Here is a 27,954-nt window from a genome sequence, read left to right on the forward strand (position 1 = left end):
CTCTTTGGGTTGTCATAGCTACATGCTGTCCTTTACACAGGGCTGTGCCTAAAGGCACAGTCTAGCTCACCATCTAGCATTGCTAAGGCTTGGCATATTTTGATGCACCTCCAGCAGCGTTTCATACCCTGAGATTAAAGTGGTTCCAAAGAAACCAATAAAATTTCAATAGCCAACTTGTGATGATTTCAGTGACACTGTCAATTAATTTAAAAAGCACACGCCAAAGGAATTGAAACACATAAAAACTATGTTTAAGTAATGCTGAGTGTCTAAATTAACCCCCTGGTACTAGTTACAGCTTCCCATTTTGTCCTCCTCAACTCATGCTGTTGTGGCTAAGGTTTCAGGAGCACTATACTAATTATATAGTATACCATAGAGGATTTGTTACCATTCCTGGCAGAACAGCCGGAGGCAAAAATAGAGCAAAATGCTTTAATTCCTGGTCTTAGATTTAAATCAGAACCTGAACATTATTTGAACAGGACTGGTGTGTATATTTTAAATACTGTATGGATCAAAAGCCAGCATCACTTTCTTACATACGATTAATCATGAATTGCATAAGTATATCCAATAACTAGCGTCCTGGAATGAACAATTTTATTGTTACACTGAACTACTTAATATCTTCCTTCCTTTATCAAACAATATGATCAGTAACCAATGTGAAAACTACAAAGTACAACAAATAACACAATACAATAAAATTGTCACTGGACATCAAATGCTATAAAATCCCAACAGCCTGCGTTAAAAGTTTACAAAGTTTCTCCAAGAGATTTAAGGTGAAGACTTGATTCTAATTTGAGAGTAGGAACACCACATGGTCGAACATGTATCACGACAACTTGCTGTTGTGATTGCAAACACATATCCTTGCTCAGGTAAAACTCCCTTAACTTAGATCAAAGAGAAAAATCAAGTATAGGTGTGCATTGGAATTCCTTTCCTTCAAGTCTTGCTCTCATCCCCACAATACATCATTTGAAATCCCATATATAATTCCACATTTGTTTTCTTTCTAAAATAATAAATCTGGTTTTCTAGTTAATGTTAAGATTGAATTTCTGGTATGATGACTTTGGGCCAGATTGGAGAGAGAGGCAGAATCAGGGGGGTGCGCAGAGATTTAAATGTGACTACTTTTTCGGGGGGGGGAGGGGCCACTTTAAACATCAGCCCCCTACCCAGTGCCTGGGCCCTGCTTCCCGCGCTCCCTCTCGCAGACTGTGCTACCAGCCCAGCTTCTCTGCTTCTGGCGCCATCTAGTGGAGCTCAGCAGGAGTGCTAGCTGCAGTGCTTTTCCCAAGCACATCTCTTCAGCCACGCTTAACCCAACTCTCACCCTAGCAGACTCGGGGGAGGGAATCTGGGGCAGAGGCCATGGCAGAAGCTAAGGGTGGTGGCAGAGATGATTACTGGGGGGCTCTGTGCCCCTGCTTGGCTCCCCTTGTGCATGCTTCTGGGCAGAATTTGCCACAATTGCCCAGGGAGACTCTGCCCTGTCACCCAGAAAATTAAAGCAAGAGGCCAAATTTAGGTTCCCAAGGAGACAGATTGCTTCCCAATGTGATTTATAAAAACATTTGAGTTAGGATCTGTGACAGTGCCTAGCGAGCACCCCCTCCTCTCCACCCACTAGGGCTGCTGTGGCGAGGAGAATCCAAACCTTTGCTGCTCTGGTTTCCCTAGGGTGTGTTAAGCTTCTGGAGCCTCAACAATCTGCAGACCTGATTCATTCCTGGGCCTCTCTGGTACACTTCCTGGGCAATGGTCCAGGACCAGCACTGACCCCCAAGATACCCTGGTTACTCTCCCAGAACTCCACCCAAAAGGTGTGAAGCTTCTGGTTTACTATTTAACGCTCTCAGGGGCATGCAGCAGTTGCGAAGCACTTAATACACAGTCACACACTTTGCACACAGTTTAATACCTTTATGCGCTTTTATACTTAATCATGTAAAGTACAGGAGAGTACAAGTCATACAAAACAACAAGCACTACATGCATGTCACCTTCTATCTCACCCTTTCCTATGGAGTCTTTGGGGGACAACCTGGGTCCAGGAAGCTAGGCAGGCAGGATGTTACCTGCCTCAGGCAGGCTTCACCATGAAGACCTCTCCCTCATGGACTGGAGAAAACTGTCCCACTAAGAAGACCAGCTTCTGCCCCTTTAAACCTACACCACCCTGTGTCAGGAGACACCCTTTCCCACTTCCCCACGTGAGTACAATCCCTTGCCAGGTGACTTTGTGGCTAAGGTGACTTCCTGGGCAGGGACCAGTCTTTTGTCTAGAGTGACTAGATTTCTAACAATTGGGTAGTTAGCGTCAATTACATCCTATTGTTATTCTTTTGCAACCAGCCTTTGGAATCTCAACCCAACATGGAGGCAAACAGACAATAGAAAAGACAAAAGGCTGCACATTCAAAATGAAGTTTGCACCCCAACACAGATACACAGGGATCACAATCTCACATGGAATTAATAAATTGTACAGACATATTCCCAGATCCTCAGAGGCACCTAACTCCCATTGATTTTCAGTTGAAAAATGTCACCCACCTCTAGTCTAGACTAGCACCTACAAATAGGTTAGCTAACTCAGGTTGACTGGCAGTCAACAACAGTAACTCTAGTTAAAACAGAAGCAAAATTCAAGTGTAGACATGCCCTAAGCGACTAAATAAAAGGTATGCATGCAATACAGAGAACCTCTTCCTTTATTTATTAACAGTGCCTTTCGACTTGAATATTCAACCCCTTGGGGATTTCTTTATTTATATATTTAAATTTTCAGTGAATTGTACTGGGGATTTATTGTGATTGTGTTAAGTCCCTCTACGTTTTCAGGCAATAATGCAGCTTTATTACTGAGAAATAATCACCCGGAATACCACAAATATGCTGAGGGTACATACTGAATATTGAAAACACTTATCAGCCAACGGTGGGCAAATCTTTCACTGCTCTTCACACAGAGAGCTCAAGATGATGTTTGGCTATAGTGACACCAGGCAGAACAATATAATATAAAATGCCAGTTGCCAGAATCAAACCTCTAAAAAGATGACAGACTAAATTGTAAGAGGCTTTCTGGTACATATTTACACTTGAAGCAGAGAAGGGAAAGAGTAATGGGTCACCTGAATAGATATTAACTCAGCAAGCAAAACGTCCCTGTTCCTTCTTACACCTTTTCTTTTAGAGTGAATTTGGTGGTGGTTGTGAAAGCTGACAGACTGATAGCACTGGAAATTGAAGTGCTTTATTTATCCCTAGAACCAAAACAGCAGCAGCATGAGCTTCCTACACTGCTCAGCTCAAGCGCGACAGTCCTGTCAGCTGTCAGGGGAGGATAGTTCATTTTCTGCAGCCTGGTCAGTCCTTGATGTCTCTGTTGACACTGCCAAGTGCCAACAAGACTGTCAACAGTACTGGTGGTTTCATAATGTGGACACCTAATCAACTAGAAACTGGACTGAGACCACCAGTACAATCTACAAAGGCCTTTAAAAGACCCATCAAATAGTTTTTGCTAACTTCCAACTAGAGATGCATTTGAACTGGTGACTTACAGACAGGGCCAGATTAACCTTTTGTGGGCCCGGTGCCAAACATATTTGTGGGGCCCCCCTGGGGAATGATTGTAAAAGACAGGAGATCGACACAGAAGTTGTCTGACACAGCACACAGGTTTTATTTACAAGTTTAAGTTGTAGATGGAGCTGGCTGCCACTAGGGTACCAGCAATGGCAGGTCTAGGGCAAAAAGAATACATACAAGTATACCTAAAATAAATTATAAAAGAAAAAAATACAAAATAAAGCCCAATGGGTAAAAAAACAGCTAACAAAAGCCAAAGCTGGCCAAAACAGTAGTCGTGTGCTGCTCCCAGTAAAAGGGAACTGTCGCACTATCGCACCCTTCACATTTCTCATAGGAACTACCAGGATTTCAATTACATTTTTGTATGAAATTGGGGCAGACTTAAAGCTGTTTTAAAATAAAAAATATGAAAAACTTTAATACATTTTATTTACAGTGTCATTATTCATATTAGTCTTGCTTCAGATAAGTAATTTATATATTACATAACAAGTATTAACGTGAATAACTTACTCAACAAAACCATTGCGTGTAGCTATCGTTCTATTTACAGAGATGAAAAAGGTCTTTGGATTTTTCAGCATGCCTTTGCTGCAGCAAATGTTTCAGTTAAACTGGAGAAGTCTATCGAGTAAGACTATCAAGTCTTTCTTGACGCACTGTAGCACTTTTTATCCTTTTTAAATGTGAAAAAGACTTTTCTCCACTGAAGTTTGAGACAGGTAGTGTCAGGTAAATGCGTAGTGCAGTAAAGACATTTGGAAAGGCTGTTTGCAAATTATGCATGTTCATTATGGTCAGCATTTGCAGTGGTGAAGGCAGAGCTTGTGATAATGGCTTGGAGGCAAATTGCTTTACAAGTGAGATCCACTGTACCCATTTTTCAAAGATCTTTTCATTGAGGTCATCTGAATAGAATTCAGTTAAACTTCTGAGAGACTCTTTAACAGCAGTACTCTCAAGGTCAAAGCAAAGCTGGGCGGGTCATGTAGTCCACAGGCAAGACAATAGGTGGACAACCCACATCAGTGACTGCATCCCCAGAGACCACAGGCGATTGCTGGGCAGACCAAAAACACTCTGGGTCAATCCCATGACAAAACTCTTTGGCTAGAAATGGAAAGAACGTGCTAGCAACAAAATAGAATGGTGTGGTGTCGACTTGCATTCGTGGAGGTACGGACGAGGACAAGCTGGTGACTATCAAGGTCACCTGTTAAAAAAAACAAAAATGGTTGTTTATTTCTAACATGCATTAATTCTTCTGTTGAGATGGCTGACAAGTGAGTCAACTATGGCAGAGGATGATTCAACTTTGAACTTCTCTTCACCAGTCAGCACAACAGCAGGGTCTTCACTATCATCCATAGATGCTAGAACAATTTTTATAGGGGGAGGGCTGATAGCCATTGAACAAAACTGTAAACCCTGTATATGATGGAAACCACTTCAAACCAGCGGGTGCTGCCACACCCCCAGCACGCCTAGTTCCAGCATCTATGCTATCATCAGCCATATGCTTTGGACGATGTTGCCACTTTAACTGAAAGTTAGTTGTAGAATTTAAAGAGGTCGCAGATTCATGGTATTCCTTAAAATTTTCCATTGTGCTGCAACAAACTCAGATAGGCCTAAGTCCATTGTTTCAGACTGCAGAAGTTGACTTGTTTTGTTTATTCTTGTAAGGATACTACTCCAAACTGTTGTCAAAATTGCAGTCTCCAACTGATCCATGGTTTCAACTAATGGGTTTGCGTCTGCTTGTGTGTCACTTTTCTGCAGAGTGTCCACACCAAGAACCTGAGGCACAGATTTGTAGCTTTTGTAATTGCATGATAAACTGCAAAGTGCATCCGCTCAAGCTGACCACCTTGTGTCACTGAGACACTTGGGAAAAAGTTTTCTCTTACTGGCCTCAGATGTCTCCTCATTCAGAGAATCTCGCTAGAGGCTCCAGTGATAAGTCGATCCTCAGAAAAGCACATACAGTTTTTGGACAAATCAAAAAACATGTAATTGCATCAGTGCATGACTCTGTAGCAGCAAAACCACAGAAATCAAGTGAGTGGTTCATGTATGGGTTGTACACTGCTTTCTTGTTGACCATAATTACCTGAGCTTGCACAGCAGAATAAGTGTCAGACATGTTACTAGCACTGTTGCATGTGTGACCTCTGCAGTCCTTTAGATTGATATTTAGTTCGTCACTTAGGATTTCATTGATAACATTAAACAGATGAAGACCTGTATGCAATGTAGTTGGAAAAATTCCCAAACTGTTCCACAGGCTTACAGTTATTCAGCACATAGCACACAATAAATGTCAGCTGATCAGTATGGCTAATATCTGGCATGGAATCAATGCTGGCAGGCCAGGAAAGAGTCGTACTCTGCTAAGAACTCTAAGCAGCCAAGGAAGTTGCTACTATTAAGACAGCCAAAGGTTTCATTAGTCCTTCTCAGTGCCAGACCTTGTGTTGTCAGAAATTTTATTGCTGATGCGACTTGCTTCAACACTTCTGTCCAGTAATTTCTTTCTTTAATATATCCGTCTACTATATGTTTATCAAGGGTTTGAGTCTTTGATAAACACACTGTATAAGTGGGTGAGAGCTTGTCGCTGCTTAGTAGAACTTTCATGGTCACCAAGTCTGCCAGTGTGATCCCATGAATCAAATCCTTTCTTGGCTAGTGCAGATGTGCTATTCAGAGAAAACAATCTGCACACAAAGCAGAAGACACAGCCAGTCGATGGTAAGTATATGAGCCAGGGCCTTTCAATAGTTCTAACATTCAGGGACACTTGATTGAAGGCTATATCACAGAATTTCCTAAAATCAAAAACATTTTAATATCAATGCACACGCTCCAACATTTGAGTTGAAAAAAGACACACTTGTGGAACATAGTATAGTAATGAGCAACTTAGAATGTACATTTTTACATTTAGATACAACAAAAATCTGTTTATTTCAATTGTCTCACAAAATTAATGGTTAAGTCAACCCCGGCTGGAAAAACTTGATCTCATAAAATGACTCAAGTAATGTATAAAAAAAACCCATAAAAAGTTATAATTACCTTGTTCTGTCCTTATGTGGTCTTGATGACATTGCATATTTTCCATCACAATTTTGGCAGAAATGTCTATGCAGTACTGTTGGGTGAAAACATCAACAGTCCACAGGGCAGCATCAGAGGAAGGTAATCGTGCTGGTGTATTTTGCAGCAGCAGGTTATTGCTGTGTTCTTTATTTGGCAAAAGGATTTCATTAGAAGAAACAACATGTTCTTCAGAGTCATGATCAATGTAGGCTGCCCCTGCCGCCATACTAGTATAATCAATTACATGATCGTCATTATTACTAGTACTGCTAGTAGTATTAGTATCACCACCGAGAGGCTCTGCTTAAGCAATGCAGTTTTGCATTCTGATCTTCTGATTCTGCTTTATGCTTCCATTTTTGAGTGCCACTTAAATGTTTTTTCATAATTATTTTCTTTATCACTTGGACTTGTTCATTCATTCTACGTTTATAGTTTCCTGCTCCGCACCTCACCCATGCCTGCAGGAGACTAAGGTATGTGCATACGCACATTACACCGCTGACAGTGTGACGCAACGCGTGTTACTGTAAATGACTGCAGTGCGGAAATAAAATGTAAACTACAACACCACGACAATGTGTTTGTGGCACTTAAAATATATATATACGTTTCAAATAATTTGTTTTTTAAAATGTAGCACCAAATTCTTACTATATACATTTCAATAGAGAATGTGTGTATTGCGATTCACGATGTGTACACCTATATATATATTATATATATATAGTTGCTATGGGTCCCTTACGAGTGTGGGCCCAGGGCAACGGCACCATTGGCACCGTAGTAAACCCAGTACTGCCTAGAGATTAAAGTCTCGGTAGCTCTTTAATGATCCTTCAAGCTTTCCAATCACCAAAATCACATTTCTTAAAGCAATTGAGGGGAGAGACAGAGTGAGAGAACAGACATTAGGGATGGATGAATTTTTCTTAGTAATTTTGTGAATTTTAAATTTAGAAAATAACAAGGATTTTTTTTATAGGGACCTTTAACACTTTAAATACTATAATGCTGTAGAAATAATAGAGTAACAAAAGTCTTTGAACATACAGGACTAGCTAATAGGGAGAAATATAGGTCCAGATATAGACCCCTATACAAGCCCTATCTACACTTAAGTAAGTAAGGACAGATTGCCTTTTACTCGGTGGGCATGGAACTGGTGTACTTTTGTAGTGTAGGGAAGGCAGGATTCTAGATAGAGCCATTTAGGTATTATGCCCTCACTGTGCAACACAGGTGCATAGATGATCCCCACTTATTGGTATGGAGAGTGTGTTTAAAGTAGAGTCGGGGAGTGGACCAGAGTATCCACCACTATATAGATCCTCTGGTCTTTTCTTCCCACTGAGAGAAGGGGTGCAATAGACAGAGGCTATTTAATTAATTCATTAATTTAATTAATGGAGATCTCCTAGAACTGGAAGAGACCTTGAAAGGTCATCAAGTCCAGCTCCCTGCCTTCACTAGCAGGACCAAATACTAGATTTTGCCCCAGATCTCTAAGTGGTCCTCTCAAGGATTGAACTCACACTGCTGGCTTTAGCAGGCCAATGCTCAAACCACTGAGCTATCCCTCCCCCCATTTATGACAGCCTGTCAGTGGAAGTAGCCTCCATAAAGTGGCTCTACTGCTGCTCCACACCCCTGAGCAGAGATTTCTGCCCCTGCAGCACTCCCCAGTACCCAGCCAATGTAATTCAGCTACATACTGTGATAGGGATTTGCCCTTTAACATGTGTTTGAAGTGGGAGCTAAGTAGTACATTGGCCCTTGTGTAGACCTTGGGGTGAATGGATTTCAAGGTTGTTCTTAAAAGATACACTCAGAAATGAAACGCGCTTCCCAAACAAACAGTTAACAGGTTGGGATACTCCAGATTAGTGGATAGACACAACCATCCTATTGACAGGTATAGAAACAGCTTCTGGTGTATTTTAGTTAAGTGTTCCAGAATGATCAGCATCGGAATAGCAATCCCAAATACAAATGAAAAATAGGGCAGAGGATGAATATTTTATCACTCCATACTTGCTGTACAAATCATATTATGTTATTATCCCCTGCTGTGCAGAAAAAAAAAAGACAGAAAATGAGGTTAGATTTCTGAATGACGATAATAATCTGTCAAACTGTTTGATACATGGATGAAAATATAAAAAACTAAGTTTTTAAGTGTGTTTAGGGATAGGAAGAGAGATTACTACCATACAATGGGAAAAAATCAGAGGTGAATTTAAGTGAGTCTATGGAATCTAAAAGTGTCCAAGATGATGCCATTTATACCTTATTTTGATGTTCTCAGTATGGAAGTAACATCAGCAAAGTGTATCCATAAGGCAAAAGTATCAGTTGTGTCAGCCTTGAGAAGGAATTACACCACCTTATAAATCTCCACTCAAGTCTCACCCAGTCTTGGAAGAAGCCATTTCCTTAGAAAACTAAGCCCTGATTATGTGAGGACAGGGAATTCCTTCCACCAGACAGGTTTCCGAGATACATTTTCTAATCTACCTTGTGAATATTTTTTAGTTTAAAAAAAGTTTCCTTCTGAAATAAAATATAAATCTGAATATCTCTTATTATGTTCCCTCCTAGTGTGAAGCTAGCACTTTAAAAAGAACTTTTTAGCACTTTTAAGAAACTAGTACTTTAAAATCATACCAATATCAAATGATAAAAGACAGAAGGAGCCTTAAAAGAAGTGCACCTGATAATAGAAGCTGGCAGTTATAACTTGGCAAGCGTTACTGTCTCTATGAGCACAGATGACCCTATTTGCATCAATCATGAGCCCAGAAATATGGTTAGCATATTAGCCTTGTCAATGATGGCCAGGAAATACATTTTAAACATAACAGCTGGGTCCCAACAGTTTGATCTGTTCCAATGTTGTGACTAGAAATAACATGTAAAAAAAAAAATCCCATAACCTTGTAAAGAAATGTCTTGATAAATAGTTGAGAGATTCAGACCGAGATTTTCAAAGCCACACAGATTCCCATTAATTTCTAATGGGAATTTGATATGCAAATTCCTGATGTAGTTTTGAAAATTTCAGCCTCAGTAGTCAAAACTTTAGACATGCATAATACTGTTACAATTCTGGCCAGCATTGACTATATGCTAAATGTGAATAACAAGAAAATGTTATGAGTTCAAATAATCAATAAAGGGTTAGACGTCAATATTCAAACACAATGACTAAAATCCAGCAGTCAGATACTCATATTGATTCTTTGGTATGTGAAACAGTCGTTTATGTGCCTGAGTATGCAGTGGTAGGATTTGGGTATCTGAGGCCCCCATATCTGAAAATTAGATGACACATGACCAGCCTATCTGAGGAATCAGATTGAAAAATGGCCTTATTTCCAACTCTGTAGTGAAAATAAATAGAACTAGCCTCTTTGGATTTAATAGGACAAAGCCTCCAAAGCTCACGGTCAGAGCCTTTTAGGCAAAATAGCATGGCTCACAATGGGCCAGTCACCTAAATATTTTTGAAATAAATGCTATAAACAAATCTCTGTTCAATGACAGACTGACATTTTTAAAATAGCAAAAAATATTTCAGAACATTTTATCTTACACACAATTAGTTTCAAAGAATAACATTCTCATAACAACCAATTCCCAATTACCTCTAGAAATACAGTACTCCCTAGTTGAAATATGCATTGGTTAAATTAATGCTCATTTTATACTTGGCTTTGGATGGGAGGCAGGGATTCCCTGAGATCATATCATTTTGGTGCCATTTACCCTTACTACCACAACCTTCAAATACCTCCATCATACTTAGAACAAAAGAATCATAGGACTGGAAGGAACCTCGAGAGATCATCTAGTCCAGTCCTAAGGCAGGACTAAGTATTATCTAGACCATCCCTGACAGGTGTTTGTCTAACTTGCTCTGAAAAATCTCCAGCGATAGAGATTCCAACTTTTAACCCTTCTTGGCTTGAGAAGCAAGAGATTGAGCTCAGAACCAGGACTCTGGGCGGGGCTGGCTGTTGGCAATATTTTTAAAAGTAAACATTAAGTGTACATTCAGTGTCGGTCATCATTCCGGAGATAATAAACAGCCTGCTACTGTAAAATGCAGCCAAAATGAAAGTACCACTGCACACATGCGGAACATTCTAAATGTAGTCATACATACTGTTAGGTGAAGAATGCATGCAGCTGTTTGCACTATATGTAAAGCAGAGACAGGTAAATGATTACGGATACAGGCTGATGTGCATATACGTTATGATGGTCATTTCTATCAATGAATGAAGGTTTTACTTCACAACTGGTTTTACATCCTATCCCTCCCCCCAACTATTGTAGTTTAATATTAATGGCTAACCTTAAGCCTGCCTTCTGTACACTTGTGCTGGACATGAGAAACACAGGAGAGAGCCACATCTCTTCAGTGCATCCACATAGGTGGTTGCTAGCACTGCGGGAATGGAGCAGAAAAACCAAATATCACTGAGCTCAGCTTTCCAGGTCCCAGAGGGATGTGTGTCTGGGAAGAGTAGTAACGTGTCCACAGCCCCACCTTCCCTTACACGCCATCCCGCCGGCCCCTCCCTGAGAACTGCTCCTCCTCCAGGCACAGCTCCTGCTCACAGAATCACAACAGACCTTGGAATAGTTGTCCAATGTAATATACTGTATTGTAAGCACATAGGAGATTAATCAGAGTAAGTTTATTAACAGCAATCTCAAAAACTTTTACCTGGTATACCTATGGACCTTAACTTTAAATTTAATTGTGGCCCATCACCATATATGTCCTACTGTGGTTTATTTGCTCAGAATTTGGAGATTCCAAAACACAACATTATTTCATTGAGGTCTTCGGTTCTAAATTAAATAAAGCTACTGACTGACTTTCATGTCACCACATGAATGCTTATATTTTTACCAGTCACAACAAACTACGACAAACTAAGGACAGGATATTTTTATGACGATTTTTAATAAGATAACGGAATGTTCGAATACCAAGTTAGATATTGAGCTCTTTACAAGTGCATACTAAATATGGATTTATTTCATAGTCTAATAAATAAGCACTGCCAGAACACACAAATTTTTCTAATGCAAACAACACCCACATGAATTCTGATTTTGCGAAAGAACACATTACCTTTCTGCTACAGATGGTCTTGGGGAGTAAAATTCTTCTCCTGCTAGGTAGCCAGCTGCAGTTCCACCTCCGAAATAACTTTTCCTCAAGAAGGGTGCAATTTGGTTGTTTACCAACAATGCTCCTAAACCAGTAGGGAATCCAAAGATTTTATAGAATGAAATGGGGATAAAGTCTGGCTGGTGAACTGTTAAGTCTAATGGAGAGGTACTGACATATGAAGCCGCATCCAGTAGAACAAACCACTTCCCTGGTGTTTTGTTGGGGCAGAGTTTTCCAGATTTTATCTCCTGTATCCATGAAAGAGGATATTTGATACCTGAAAAATTGCTCTGAGCTGGATAACAGAAAAGATGAGGTGTCACGCAGTTTTGTTCTTCAGCTGGTACTCTGTTTTTCTCAGATAATAAAATTTCCTTGGGTTTCAGTGGAACAGATAACACATTCATCGCAGCAGTTATCCCCCTCATACCCACCACAGATGTGTGGCTGTCAGTTAGGTAACAAAATCGACTGCTGGGGTGCCCCAAGCCTTCAGGCATCCAAGGGAACGTTTCTGCTACCAGCTTAAGTGCAGCTGTACTTCCAGATGTGAAAATGATAGTGTAATCTTCTGCAGTTGTATTGAAGTGTTGTAATATTCTGCAAAGAAAAGAAAAAAAACAAGCACCAAAGGAGTTATTTATTGTATTTCATATCTATTGTGCATTGTATCAAAAAGTAACATTTGTTTTTTTCTTGCTATAAATTATTTTACCACAGGACCTAAATAAAATCTAAGTAGACAGGCTGGCCAAGTACTGTTCACTGTTAGCAGAATGGAGTTGCACCAGTATGACTGAAGTTACTCTGTTCACATTTTGTAAAAACAGGCACAACAGAGTTGTACTGATGTCACTGTGAGCAGTGACAAAATCTTACAAAATATGTACCCAACTCTGCTTGCATTGAAGATAATGGCAAAATTTCCCTGACTTCAATGGCAGTCTATGGTTGGGTGGGGTGAACTCTACATGAATTTTGCTTGAGTTCTGGTTTTGATCACAAACTTTTCATGAAAATCAAAACTGGGTGAAATTAACACAGTGCAGCTATAAGCACAATGTCTAATCACCATTTAAGACTCACTTAATCCCAGTTTTGAGGTTTTATGTATGACTTAAATCATAAAAATGCCTTCTTCTGGCCCTCCAAGCAGGGGTGAATTTCACCCAATATACACGGTGATGGAATACTCTGTTAGGGTCTTGTATTTTTATTAAAATGAGATAATTGTGTTCTGATTTCCCCTAGTAGTGGTTGAAAAGCCAGAAGAGCACAGCACAGCAATATTTATTACCTATAGATCATGGTAATTTCTCTTTAGTTCAAGTGTTGAACCAGTTTCTTTTGGATCTGAGAAATCCTAATTCAGATCCTAGCAAGAACCGATTTATTCCATCTCCTGTACTTTTTAGTGTTAGAAATATTATTGGAGAGGAGCAGACTGTTCTCAGAAATCAACAGGTGCAAACTTAAGTACTTTGGTCACTGTGGGCATAGAGACAGAAATAAGCTTGAGAAGGTTATCATGCAAGGAAAAGTAGTGGGTGACTGTGGTAGGGGATGACCAGTGTGGAGATGGATGGAAGGCGTGTGCAGTAGATACCTAGGAGGTCAGCTGTTGAGTGTGTGAAGTTAGCGATGGATTGAGAAGGCTTCCAAAAATTCTGCTATGATGTCACCAAAAGTAAATGAATTTACAGTTCAAAATCATTAAAAGTAATAGCTAGATGGAGACTCACCATCTACTCTGTCCAATTCATAACTCTCAAACTATTTTAGGTTGTAAGTTCTTTAGGGGCAGATTAAGTGTCTTTCTGGATAAAGTAAATTCTAACCTCTCTTATCCATTGTACACCCCTATGAGAGTCAGTGGGATTGTATGGGGGAGTATGTTAGCACAGAAAGTTGCCGTCTGCTTGTAAAATACTTATACAATAATAATACCACCACCAAAGATAAGAAGGGGGCAGCTGGAATAAGCAGATGTACACAGATAAGGCTGTTCTCGGTGCTGCCTCATGGGAGACCCTACATCAGAAGCAACCTCGTGACTTCCAGTGATCCAGACTGAGAAAACTGAACATGTTTCAGAAGTGACACTTGGTCTCTTAGGAGGGAGACTAGCAGCTGTAACTTTTATGCAGTTTCCTTGCTAGCCACAGGGGTCTTTTCTTATGATGCATTTTCATAAACTTCCATTAACATCACTGGGAATTACACACAGTTATTTAAGAGAGAATAGACATGACATGTGAAGCAAAATAACTCTCAACTCTTACAGAGCAAATCAGAGCATAGGTGCTGCTGACCAGTGAGGGAGTTATTAGAACTGGCCCTATTGCAGGGAGTGTTGTAATGTATTAGTCCAGTCTGGTCTGCAGGCTGCCAGCTTTATTCCAAGCACTGGATTCTACAGCTCTAGCCCTTGATGGGTCCCCATAAACTTTTTAAGTAACAGAAAATTCCTTTACTATGGCAGCCAGAAACTAAAAGGTGCAATTCTCTAGGCACCATTACTTTAGATCAACCCAAGGCTCCCTAACCCATGAGTGGGCAGGAATCCCTTACAGTTTACGGCTTGCCTCAAAAAGCTAAACCTGGGCCTGGCATGCCACTCTCATAGACATTGGACAAAACAAATAACCAGTATGAGTGATGACTGAGAACTGACTACAGAGCTAAAAAGTCATGCTGAAATTATTCCAACTGCACCTTCGTCACCACCAGGAAATTTTAATTGTGCTGGAAAGAAAATAGACCGCAGCAGATTTATCCACACACGTGTGTTCTACTGAGTATTTTCTTGACTGTACCTTTCAGTCTGGCTTCTTCAAAATACTAGCTTTTTGAAATGTAATGTAACCAAGGCTCAACTGAGGTCTTCAATAAGTAAAGAAAAACTCTCAGGATTTGCAGTAATATCAGTAGAACCTGAATTTAACCTTTAAATACAACTGTTTGATTAATCTGAAAGAAATTAGATAGGTATTTCTGAAACTGATCAGCTGAGTTTGAATTCCTGCAAATGTTTATAGTCTGAGAGTATATTTATATTTTAGGATAAATTTATAGAGCAACCATATAGCCACACTCAATTTCCAGCATATTTGTCTTGGAGGGAAAAAGCCTATTGTAAGAGATGCAGATTAGCCTGGTGGATAGGATGCTGGATTGGTGCTCAGGTCACCTCAGTTCTAATCCCAGCTTTACTACTGATTTGTTGTGTGACCTAGGGGAAGGCACCTCTCTGTTTTCTGTCCCATTCTGTGTCTACTGGGATCTGTTTTCACTATGTGTTTGTATACTGTAGTACCCAGTACAAAGGAGCCCTGATCTTAGTTGGAGCCTCTAGGAGCTGCCATTGTCTTAGCAAAAGGGGATGTTTAGGTGGGCAGTGAGAGAAGTGTTCACACGATGAGAATGTGGGCAGGGAAGAGTGCAGATTTCTCCTTACATTTTCTGTGCTTCTGTCTTCTCTTCCTTTTTCCCCAGACATTTTCTCTGCTGCTTTTCTCCTCTTTCTTCCCCTTTTCTACTGTAGGTCTTGGCCTCATATCCTCACCACCCACCCGACCATTCATTCTAACACATCCATAGTCCCTAGTCCCCACCCTTTGTACTCTCCTACCTCCAATAGTCTGTCACAATCTGCAGCTCATATGCAGAGCAGAAGAGGTGAACAGAACCCTGGCTGGGACAGTAGCCCTCTACATATGGTAGTAGAAGTGCAGTTGAGCTGCCTGCCTTGACTTTAATCTGACTCAATCTGATTCTCTTCTCGTTCATTCACATTAATGCAGAGAGGTGTGAGAATAGGGGACTAGAATGGTCAGAGATCGGGGCCTGCTGAGCCTGGATCAGCTGACTAACTGCAACTACAACACCTCATCGACCAGAGCACCTGATTGGCTAAGTGGCATGGCCAGGTCCATTCTTAAACCCAGCAATGGGTGTTGGCTAGCAACTGCTCAGTGCTTAAGCCTGCAGCTGTGATAATTTCGAAGCAATCATTCCAAGCCTTGCTCTGACCATTAGGCATGACTGCCCATGCCCTAGCCCCTGACAAGTCAGTTAGCTTTTTATTTTTTCTTGGGGAAAGGGTGGAACAGGAATAAGTAATTTTTTGGTGGGTGGGTGAGTCAGTAGGATTGTCTGTGGCCAAAAAAAAAAATTTTTTTTTTTTTTTTGCTAAGATCACTTCTGTAGCCATGACGTAGTGCCTGTAACATTAAATTATAGCTAGCGCTATATATATATATATATACACACACACACACACACACACATATATACACACATACATACATATACACACACACATATATACACATATATACACACATACATACATATACACACACAGATTATAGTTAGGGTCTCTATTTTTTTAATTGAGTTTTAAAAGCATTTGCAAAAAGCTAGACTCTATACACAACAAGCCAACCTCTATAAACACAGTGAGCTCTTTATGTGTTGATGTGTCTCAGCATTGTAGCAAAATATATAACCACTCTCAAAGGATACATTTTGAGCCCACAGTTTTATTCTAGAGACCAGGTAACATGAACAAACCACTCAGATTTAGCATCTTTTCATAAGAGCAGAACAGCCATAAAGAACATTTTATACTGAAGGAGCTTATCGGATCTGTCTCAGCTGAGCCCTCATCAACCTTTTAAACATTCCTTGCTCTTCTTCCCAGCCAGCCTTTCTGTGCTGCAGAACTGAGCTGGAAGAGAGGCAGACCTAGACAGAGGGACAAATTCAACCCCAGAATAAGTAGGTGCAACTCCCACTGGGAATTGCACTCACTTACCCCAGCACTAAATTTGGCCCCAGACTTAAAATGACAAAAGCTGAGATACAGGAATGGGGGATTAGAGTTTAATAAAACCAGGCTGTTGCCTAACAACGCATAGAAGAGCAGGTGAATACTCTTGTAATAAGACACATGAATATTTCCCATCATTTAAAGGGAACTTGAGCATACATGCAGCTTTGCAAACTTACAGTGGAAAGTATATTTTGGTTTCTGGTTAAAACATAAGAATATGTAATTCAACTATGTAGACTTGAAAGAGTCATATATGCTCTATGACTGACCTCAAAGAGAAATCCATTTTTAACTCTACTTACTTTTATAAGTTAAATTTAGGAGCAGCGAACAATTATTGGAATAAAATCTATGGAATATTTTTGCTGTATCTGATTCCAAGTATTTCACTTTACCAGCTACAGGTGACTGTTTCAAACAAATGAATCAAGATTTAGGGTAAAAATTAAGTGCCTACATGACTCAGAAGCCTAATAGGCCAGATTTCCAAAGGTATTTAGGCACCTAAAATGCAAATAAGTGCCTCCTGGGATTTTCAAAAGCACCTAAGCAAGTTAGGGGCCTAGGTCCAATTGACGTCAATGGGAGTTAGGTGCCTAATGGGATTGACAAAAGTGTCTAAGCAGGTTAGGTGTCTATCTTTAAGTGCCTGAATACCTTGAAAATTTGACCCTGAGCAACTTTTGAAAAAAAAAGGACTTAAATCCAGATTTTTAAAGTTATTTACAGGTTGTTCCACTCATTGTTGCAGTGCCCAATTGGTTTAGGAGCCTAAGCCAAAGTAACAGGCATTTAGGCGCCTAACGTTTGAAATTAATGGGAGTCAGGCACCTAAATATCTGAGGATCTGGGCCTAAGTTACTTTTGAGATTAAGACAGGCTCCTAAATTAGTTAGGTATTGCAGCACTGAGTGGAGCAACACATGAATAACTTTAAAAAATCTGGGCCTTAGTCTGATATTTTGGCTGAAGCATTTTTGACATCATAAAAGTAAAAAATCAAAACAAAAAAAAACACCTTTAAAGTAATTTTATCCTCCCAAATTACTCCTGTTTGAGAATTTATAGTCTACTCTTGAACACAATACTGATGAAAAAAGTTGACCCCGGAGCCCCTCAGACTAAGGTTTATAAAAGAAATACCATCAACCCCTGAACCATAGCAGCACTGCCATAACTAAATCACAGTACTTAAGGGTAGTAGCATTCATACTTCTGAATCAACACTGCAATTCACAGTACTATCGTCTCCTTTTTGACATAAAGATTGGGAAGCACTGGCTATTTATTACACATAGACTCCCTAATGTTCTGTGTCTCAGTAGAAAACATATCCCATTATAGTGAAATGCAGTTCACGTTCATCACCTTTATTACACTCTTGAAGATTTTATTTATCGCAGTACATAAGGTGGTGTTGTCAGCGGGACTAGAGTCTTCCTGTAGGAAGCTCTGATGGCTTGATCCACTGTAGCTCACTGCTGCAAGTTGTAGTCGTATTTTATATTGTTACAAACTTTTACCTTCCAAAAAACTTGCAGCAAGAAATGATTACCAGGATCATTGTTTCCTTAAAGATACTGATGCCACTGCCATATGGGGGATGATGAATGAAAGTCTGAGACCTGATTTGCTCCAGTGCAAGCAGGGTTTGACAGGGCTGAGGTGGCAGCAAGCCCAGGTTTTGTAGTCCAGCAACTGGTGTTGCTCTGCAATGGTCCCTCTATAGGCTGATCAAAACAGGAGAAGGAGCTCACAAATTCTGGTGGGGGTCACCACAGGTCTTGAAGTCAACTGCAGAGAAAGTGCCAGCAGCCACTGGTATTTAAAGCACCATGTCATCTAGATGAACACTAACCAGGACGAGACAACACTATGGTAAGACTGCCAGTGGCTATCTACACTAGCACTTCCACTGTGGCTACCAATGGCAGAGCTATAGCAGCGCTAGCATAATGGTGGAAGAGTTCTCCATCCCTAACATGGCTAGTGTAGATGCAGCCTTGGACTTTCCATTTTCCTCCGGGAGAATAACTGATGTGAGATGATTTGACCCTTAACTGTCTTTGTTTTGTTTTTAGGCTTTTAGGCTTTAAATACTTCCAAAATGTGCTACCTTGCAAAGTCCTGCCTCTACCCTCCCTACTCTCTGAAAATCAAGGGGAATGAAAATTTTTCCAAAGACTTTTAAAACCCTGATAAAAACTCACATTGCTTGATTTGCTTTCCATGTTACAATATAATTAAAACTGGTTCCCATATATTCATGTTACTGTTAGCATGACCCAAATGTGGCAAAGTGGTTTGTAATTTTTAGTACTGACGTTTTCATTCACTTTTGAATTGGATATTTTTCTGCTGGGAAAGCCATCGTGCCAAAAGATTTCTGAATTGAAGATACAGCCATAGTTGTCTATTGATAGACATTAATTTAAATCATGCTCAGCAAACAGGGTGTCATCATCAGCTGCCCTTGTGCACATAATCCTTTACTTTTATGATCATTGAATACTGTTACCATGGTGCTCAGAGGCTCCACTCAAAGACTCTCTGTGGTGCGCAGTCCTTTCCCCGAAGACTTCACCATCTCTGTGCTTTTCTGCTCTGCAACCAATCTCTCTCTCTTTGAAAGGGTGAAACATTTCTCATTGATCAGCCAAGGGCCTGATCCTGTTCCTGGCAAAGTCAATTGAAAGACTGACTTCAGTTACAGTCCTGCTTCATATACCTGACTTCAGTGAGGACTAAAATGACACCCTAAAGCAATGTACACTGTTGTAGTCGTTAACAACATCTGAACAGGACCCAGCTGAGAGTCCCTGGAATCATCATACTGTTGAACCTGCGATATGTAGTAATGACCCTTTTAGTGTGTTCTTATTTCCCTCTTTATTTACATGACCCATAGGCACAGTACCCTCAGTTAGGGTGAAATCCACCCCAGTGCAAAGCCATGTGCATCATTTAAAACTAATAGCACACTCTGGCATTTTCCTTTCTTTCCCTGCAGGCAGTAATAAAAGAGGCAGCATAACATAACTACTTACCATTATAACCCTCATTTGAGCATCGATTATCTGAATTAAATAGAAAGCTCTTCAGGAAACATCTTGTACTTTGTGGTGCAGAGATAAGATTTCTTCAGTCCCTATTTTCCACAGCATCATGTGAAATTGCAGCTCTCCTTTCCTTATTACGTACATCTCAATTCCTAACCAAAACCAATTTGAAACCTAGACATGTTTTATACACTAAGTATCTTCAAGCAGGAACCTACTCTATCCAGTTTATCTTTCCAAAGCAAAAAGTTCTTTGGATGAGAAAATATATAAGTTTTTCTTTTTCTTAAAATTGTTTTGAAAACAAATCTAAGAGGCACTATCTCCCCTACATGCACACCGAGTTAGGTGCAGCTCCACTGACTTCAATGAAGTGACCCACATGTAAATGAGAGCTGTATTTAGTCCTCTGTATTTCTCTTTCAACATCCTTTTAGTTGCTTTGTCCAGCTTCAGTTTTCTTCTTTCTGCTGCCAACATGCAAGTTACAATCATGCTCCAAATACCTGATTCCCTACAGTTCTGCTACTTATACTCACCAGTTATACCCAGTTATACTCATTTTCTGACCAATGTACACAACGGGTCAGATTTAGATCTCAGCTACTCCCACTATCACTGATGTACATGAGAATAGAATCTTACCCACTGTCTGTAACTTACATCACTGCTGCTTATGGCATCACTGAATTTGGCCCCCTAAAAATCCAGCCAGTGGGGATGTACTTGATAAGCTCCAATTGTCACAGCTGGAGATATATTGGGGAATAGCCATTTGTTTACCCATGGACATGGTTGGTCTTTACTAGGTGAAACCTCCCTCAAATTCTGTGAAGCTACTAATGTAGCAGTCTGTATGAGGTTTGCCTCATGTTATGCTCAGAGTAATATTTGGAGTCGAAAGGCTACATGATGGTCTCCTGCAGGAGAAGATGCACAACTGGTAAAGGATACAGAAACATACACTGCAAAGTAAAGATACGGTTCAACCCAAGTTACAGAATTCAGTTCCAGGAGGTGTTTGGATCCTGGGTTTTGTCTCAGACATATCTGTATTACACAGTAGAATTTCAGTTGGTACTATGGTGTCATATACAATCTGAATCTTGACACAAGCACAGGACACTGACAAACACACCAAGCAATATTCCCCAGACTGACTCCACACTGTTGGAACAGCATTGTTATAAAGCAAAAACTTCCTTATCATCTTTGACAGCAGCCTGCGCTACTAAACATGGCAGGCATATGAAAAAACCTCCATGTGGTGATTGTGAATTCTGTGTAATTAATCCTACATTTTCTCTGATAGACAAGGGGATAAAGAGTCATACAGTTTCAAAAATGATTTGTGAACATTTTAGTGAATAAAAGTTGCAAAATCATTTTCCTATTAACTGGTAGGGATCAGGTATTTGGATAGCTGCCAGGTATTTGTGAAAATGCTTGTGAATCCCAAAAGTTTCTTCAGTTGTAGCAAGTCTGCAAATTCCCACCATAAGTCTTTTATTTGTTATTTCAAATTAATTATTCATAGTGTGTGTTATTCGAGTCATCTTGCCAGGAAGCACAAAAAATACCCTTTAATTTAGGTGACCAATTACTCTCAAGACTACACATGATTAGTGAATAATCGCTGTGAGCAGTTTATGAACAAACCATAATGAAATTTATTTGCATAACCTATTTGGTAGATATTTACAAATAACAAATGAACTAGAATAAACCAGGACCAGTTTGTGAATGATTTGTGAAGTAAAAGCCAGGCTATATTTACAGCAAATATTATTTCCAATAAATAATTAAACCACTTGTAATCGACACCAGGAAGAAGCAAGATCACCGACAGCCATCAGGAGAACTTCTTACTAGTATGGACATTTCTACTACATCTTTACAGCTTTAAATTGTGATGGGTTTATTATAGCATTTTACCCGGTAGGACACCCTGGCAAACTACTGTTACTGTATTTTCCCAGTAGCTGTCCCAAAGTGCAACTTGCTGCAGTGTGTTTTAGGAAGTTTGTGCAATGCTTCATGGGACCAAAACATTGTCGCAGGGGAGAATGGGAACATTGCATCTGCTTCCCATGATGCACTGTGCCCAACGGCAAACAACGCAGAGATTTTCGCATCTTAAAACTGCCGTGCATACGCCATAACCCCAGAAGCATGGAGCCTGCTCAGTTGTGCACTCTTGCTATGAGCATCTCAAACACCCTGTGCCTTCTCCTGCAGAATTTCCAGAGCTGAAGTAGGGTCCACCATGCGGAACATAGCCATGTCCTGCAAGCAGCCCTGCTGCAAGCCACTGAAGAAAACAATTCACAGCTGCTGCTGGCAGCACACAGGGCAGCTGCACTCTGTTGAGTGCCGTATCTGATCCCATGAAACAAAGACTGACTGGTGGGACTGCATCGTTTTGCAGGTATCAAATGACGAGCAGTGTCTGCAGAACTTTCAAATGTGGAACGCCACCTTCCAGGAACTTTGTGCAGAGCTTTCCCCTGTCCTGCAATTCAGCAACACAAAAATGAGAGCTGCTCTTACAGTGGAGAAGCGAGTGGCGATCACTATTTGGAAGCTTGCAACGCCAGACAGTTACCGGTCAGTAGGGAATCAAGCCTGCAAGGCCATTAATCAACTTTTACTATGAAGGGTAGTGAGTCTGGGAAATGTGCAGGACATAGTGGATGGTTCCCTAGTTGCGGTGAGGCGATAGATGGCATGCACATTCCCATCTTGGCACCAGACTACCTTGCCAAAGAGTACATAAACTGAGAGGGATACTTTTCAATGGTGTTACATGCACTGGTGGATCACAGGGGGCATTTCACCAACACCAACGTAGGAGGGTTAGGAAAGGTTCATGACACGCACATCTTTAGGAACTCGGGTCTTTTCAAAAAGCTGCAATCCAGGACTTTCTTTCCAGACCACAAAATGAACATTGAGATGCCTATAGTTATCCTGGGGGACCCAGCCTACCCCTTGCTCCCATTTCTTATGAAGCTGTACACCAGCCATCTGGACACCAGTAAGGAATAGTTATAGGCTCAGCAAGTGTGGAATGGTGATTGAATGTGCCTTTGGTCATTTGAAAGGGCGCTGGAGAAGTTTACTAACAAGGTTGGACCTTAGTGAAGAGAACATCCCCATGGTTATTGCCAGGGCTGCCCAGAGGATTCAGGGGGCCTGGGGCAAAGCAATTTAGGGGGCCCCTTCCATAAAAAAACTTGCAATATTATAGAATACTATATTCTCATGGGGGCCCCTGTGGGGCCCGGGTCCTGGGGCAAATTGCCCCACTTGCCCTCCCCCTCTGGGCGGCCCTGGTTATTGCTGCCTGCTGTGTGCTCCATAATATCTGTGAAAAAAGGGGGGAAATTTTCTGCAGGGGTGGGCATTTGAGACAGATCACGTGGCAGCTATTTCTGAGCAGCGAGACACCAGGGCAATAAGAAGAGCACAGCAAGGGGCGCTGCATATCTGCGAGGCTATGAAAAGCCGTTTCAATAATGAGTCACAGTAATGTGAGCTGCTTGTCTGCATTGTGCTTTCCCAAACCTTCACCTGCTTTGTATCACTGTCCCTGTAAAGCCAACCCCTGACCCAAGCCCACTGCTTCTACTCAATAAAGAACATATATTTCTTGAATCCATTTACTTTATTTAACAAACATAAGTAAAGAGGGAGAACAGAAAAAAAAAGGTAACCTTGGGGAAAGAGGTTGTAAAGTTTGAACGGGAGAAACATTTTCAGCTCTGTAACACCACCACATTCCAGACCATCAAAGGTCTATGAATGGGCACCTTCTGTTCCTTGTACCCTCCCCCTGAGTTAAGTGAAAGGGATAATGGACTTTTCGCCCACGAATCATGGAACGCTTTGGGGAGGGTGATTCTGCACTAGGCGATGCTGGCTGGCTGTCCACCAGGGTCTGCAGAGGGACTCTACCCTCCTGCTTCTGTTCCTGCAGTTTAACCAGATGCCTCAACATGTCTGCTTGGTCCCTCATAATCCAAAGCATCTCATCCTGCACCACAAGCTCTTGCTCATTGGAAGCTTTCCTGCTCTCCATGTCCATGTCTAACTTCTCGGACAGTGAAATCCTCCACGCTCTCAGCTCTGTGTCAACTGTCCCAGAGGCATTCATTATCTTGGTGAACATGTCCTCCCGCATTCTCTTTCACCTCCTTCTAATCAGCGAAAGTCTGCTTTCAGGTGTGGCTGACACGCCGAAGGACACATTTCTAGCTGTCAGTCATGAGAAAAAAGAAAGGAACCATTTTACATGAATAAAATGTTTCCATAGCAAGGCTGTTTTCATTAAAAAAAATAAACCCTTATTACACTAGGTGAATGCCATAACATAGGGGGGGGGATATGATAGAGGTCTATAAAATCATGAGTGGTATAGAGAAAGTAAATAAGGGAGTGTTATTTACTCCTCCTCATAATACAAGAACAAGGAGCCACCAAATGAAATTAATAGGTAGTAGGTTTAAAACAAACACAAGAAATTATTTTTTCATGCAATGCACTGTCATCCTCTGGACCTCCTTGCCAGAGGGTGTTGTGAAGGCCAATACTATAATGGGGTTCAAAAAGGAGCTAGATAGATTCATGGAAGATAGGTCCATCAATGGCTATTAGGCAGAATGGGCAGGAATGGTGTCCCTAGCCTCTGTTTGCCAGAAGCTGGGATTGGGTGACAGGGCATGGATCATTTGATGATAACCTGCCTGTTCATTCCTTTTGGGGCACCTGCCATTGGCCACTGTCAGAGGACAGGACACTGGGCTTGATGGACCTTTGGTCTGACCCAATATGGCCATTCTTATGTTCTTATAATCAGAATCTGTACCCGTTCACTGTACCATTTTGCTGCTCCAGCCATGGTGAGTTTCCCCTCCCCCTCTCTCCACCTCACGGATCATGGTTTATGGCAGGCTCATGTCGGGAGCAGAGGCAGCTAGTCAAACAATGGCCCTTCCCCATAGCACCACGGGAAGCTGTTTATGAACGGGGTGGGAGAGAATGTTTTCACTCCCAAATTGCGGAATCTCTCATGTGGGGTCCCAGTCCCCTATCAGCCACTTTAAACTACTTGCCAACCCATGCCAAGCACAGTAAAGGTACATTAGCGGCTGTGTGGTTTGGCGATGAGGAATGAGGCGGGTGTGTGTGTGTGGGTGTGTGTGTCTACATGCCCTTTTGTTTTCCTGCACTTTTAATGAGAACTTCCCCCGTTTCCACTAGGTGACCCTATGTGATATCAGTCTCCTGAGGGTAACAGGCAGAAAGAAAGATGCTGCAAGCGTCTGGGTATAGACCTGGTCCTTATGTTGCTATGCTGGTACCGCAATGATGCCAGCAGAATTAATTCAGGAGTTGCGTAGGAAAGTTTCCTACCATGGTGGAAGAAATAAGACTGCCCTGCCCAAAAACCTTCTGTAAAGGATTGCAGAGTAACTCCATGAAAGTTTTCTAGAGATATCCATAGAAGATTCCCGGGCTATCCCAGTCCACATAAAAAGTCTTTTCCAGGGGCCACCCTCTGCGTAGCTGGAGCAGCCTCTTGTAAGCAAGTCATAGAATCATAAAATATCAGGGTTGGAAGGGACCTCAAGAGGTCATCTAGTCCAACCCCCTGCTCAAAGCAGGACCAATTCCCAACTAAATCATCCCAGCCAGGGCTTGGTCAAGCCGGGCCTTAAAAACCTCCAAGGAAGGAGACTCCATCACCTCCCTAGGTAACACATTCCAGTATTTCACCACCTTCCTAGTGAAATAGTTTTTCCTAATATCCAACCTGGACCTCCCCCACTGCAACTTGAGACCATTGCTCCTTGTTCTGTCAAAGAACCAAAGCACCTCACTTTTTCTTCACAATAAACATGCAGTACCACCGCATGTGTGTGCCTGCTAAAGTTTAGCTGGACTTTGATTGTAACTGTATACTCACCAGAGGTGCCTTCCTCGGCATCACGGTCAGCCACCATGATCTCCTGCGACCTACAGGGCTCCAGGGTTCTCGAGGAGAATGGATCTCCCTCTCTCCCATTCTCCTCCTCCACCTCTTCCTCATTCACCATGTCATCCTTCTTGTTGTCCCTAGACTCACACACCTGTGAGGCGTCCATGTTGCTTGTGGAGGTGCTGGTAGGGTCACCCCTGAGAATCACATGCAGCTCGTTGTAGAAATGGCATGTGTGGGGTTCAGCACCAGCACAACTGTTTGCCTCCCTTGCCTTCTGGTACACTTGGCGAAGTTCTTTTATTTTCACACAGCACTGCTGTGTGTCCCTTGTGTAGCCCTTCTCCCCCATTCCATGAGTGATCTTTGCATAGATGTCAGCGTTTCTTCTGCTGGATCGGAGTTCTGCCTGCACAGACTCTTCTCCCCACACAGCAATGAGATCCACCACCTCCTGTGCAGACCAGGCTGGAGCGCATTTGGGGCGTGTAATCTCCATGATCAGCTGTGCTCAAGCTGACATGCTCCGAATGCTGATCAAACAGGAAATGGGAAATCAAAAATTCCTGGGGCTGTTTCCTGTGTACCTGGCTGCAGTGCAGCAGAGTTGAGAATGATCTCCGGAGCGGTCACAGATGAGCATGGTGGGACACCACCTGGAGGCCAATTAAGTCAAATTACACAATGCTGCGTCTGCACTACCTCGCAGTCGACCCATGAAAATTGAATTAAGCACTACGCCTCTCGCAGAGGTGGATTACAGAAGTCAACATTAGAGACAACTTAGGTCGGCGTAAAGGACCAGATAGTGTAGACACATACATTAACAGGTCAATTTAAGGCGGCTTCCTTCAACCTAACTTTTTAGTATAGACTAGGCCTAAATCTCTAATCACAGCACATTTTCATAGCTCTTCGCACAGAGCTCCACCCCTTAGCACAGATTCTCCAAGGTTTCAACATCTCTCAGCAAGCATCATCTATGTGATGTCTATATATGTGATGAATACTTGCTTATAACTGGCCAGCAATTAGTTTTATTTGCTTGCTGTTTCTGGTAAATCTAAATGTAAAAGCTGGCTGTTTTATTTCCTCCCACAGTGCAGAATAATGTGATAGGTGAAGATTTAAAGGCTGTTTGAAAAAAATGTTTAAAGAAATAGCCTGCTTGCGTCTTCTGCTGACTCTAGTCTCTGTACTCTGTTACAATCCTTGACCTACTAAATAACCTCTGCTGAGAAATTAAAAATTCTGTACACTTCCATCAGAAATGCAAGGTGTGTATGTTTGTTTATAATTGACATTACCATCAGATCTTTACATTTTTTATTCTTTGCTTAATTTTTCTTTAAGGGGGTTGTTTCTATTTGAGATGTGCTCTTTGTACTATACATTCTGGGGAACTTCTCTTCTCTCAGGCTGTCTGCATCTTTCAAGAAGTGGCTTTGCACCCAATTAAAGTCAGCAGGAAAAACATTCTCAAGACATTGGAAGGAGTACAAAATTGATTGGGATTACATTTTCTGAAACAATATGGCCAGTACTCCAGACACTATAATCCTAGTCAATTTCATTCCACTACTGGCGCCAGAGAATGCATTTGCAGCAGCCAGTAATTGAATATGGTCGATCACAAAATAGATTTGCAAATGGAAAACTATAGTTTTACACATTTGCATGTCATTTTGCGTTTTCAATAAGTGCAGAGAACATTGCAAAGCACAGATTCAGACCCCTGACATTTTCACACATTCATGCTATCGAACAAGAGTGATGCTCACCCTGATAAGGAGGACCCTCTTTACTATGTTCCCGCCCTGGTGGGATGGCTTGGGACTGAAGGTGGAGTTGGAGATATTAGCAAAGGAACTGTGAACTGGGGGTGGAAGGAGCTGTTGGACTACTGCATGCCAGTGAGGTTCTCTATACTGGCCTCCACACAAGTCAGTACAGACAGTGCCACAGGGGGAGAAATAGACGAAGACCCCAGATAGTGACCACAACACCCCATGTTAGTGCATAAAGTGTATTTGGTCACTACCCCAGCCCACAGAATGAAGGTGCCCTGGATTGCTGGGGTTGGATTTCACTTCCCCAATTCACCTCCTCCAGAACTTCACCCACAAAGCCCCTGGTTTTATACAGTTGCAATGAATTACACCCC

The 27,954-nt window shown here is 41.5% G+C and overlaps 1 protein-coding gene across 2 annotated transcripts in view; it reads right to left on the bottom strand.

Moving 5' to 3' along the window:
* Nucleotides 1-27,954, bottom strand: part of MOCOS (molybdenum cofactor sulfurase) — a 368,425-nt gene that overhangs the window by 196,471 nt on the left and 144,000 nt on the right. The window contains exons 2-3 of one of the 2 annotated variants that reach the window (XM_034761387.1): nucleotides 19,270-19,427; nucleotides 11,873-12,514 (exon numbers count right to left, since the gene is read on the bottom strand). In XM_034761387.1, the coding sequence (XP_034617278.1) occupies nucleotides 11,873-12,414 (542 nt within the window). In that variant the 5' untranslated portion in view covers nucleotides 12,415-12,514; nucleotides 19,270-19,427. The remainder of the gene's footprint in view (nucleotides 1-11,872; nucleotides 12,515-19,269; nucleotides 19,428-27,954) is intronic. The other variant, XM_034761386.1, reaches the window with a different exon arrangement.

Source organism: Trachemys scripta, chromosome 2 (assembly GCF_013100865.1).
Source record: "Trachemys scripta elegans isolate TJP31775 chromosome 2, CAS_Tse_1.0, whole genome shotgun sequence".
Lineage (NCBI taxonomy): Eukaryota > Metazoa > Chordata > Testudines > Emydidae > Trachemys > Trachemys scripta.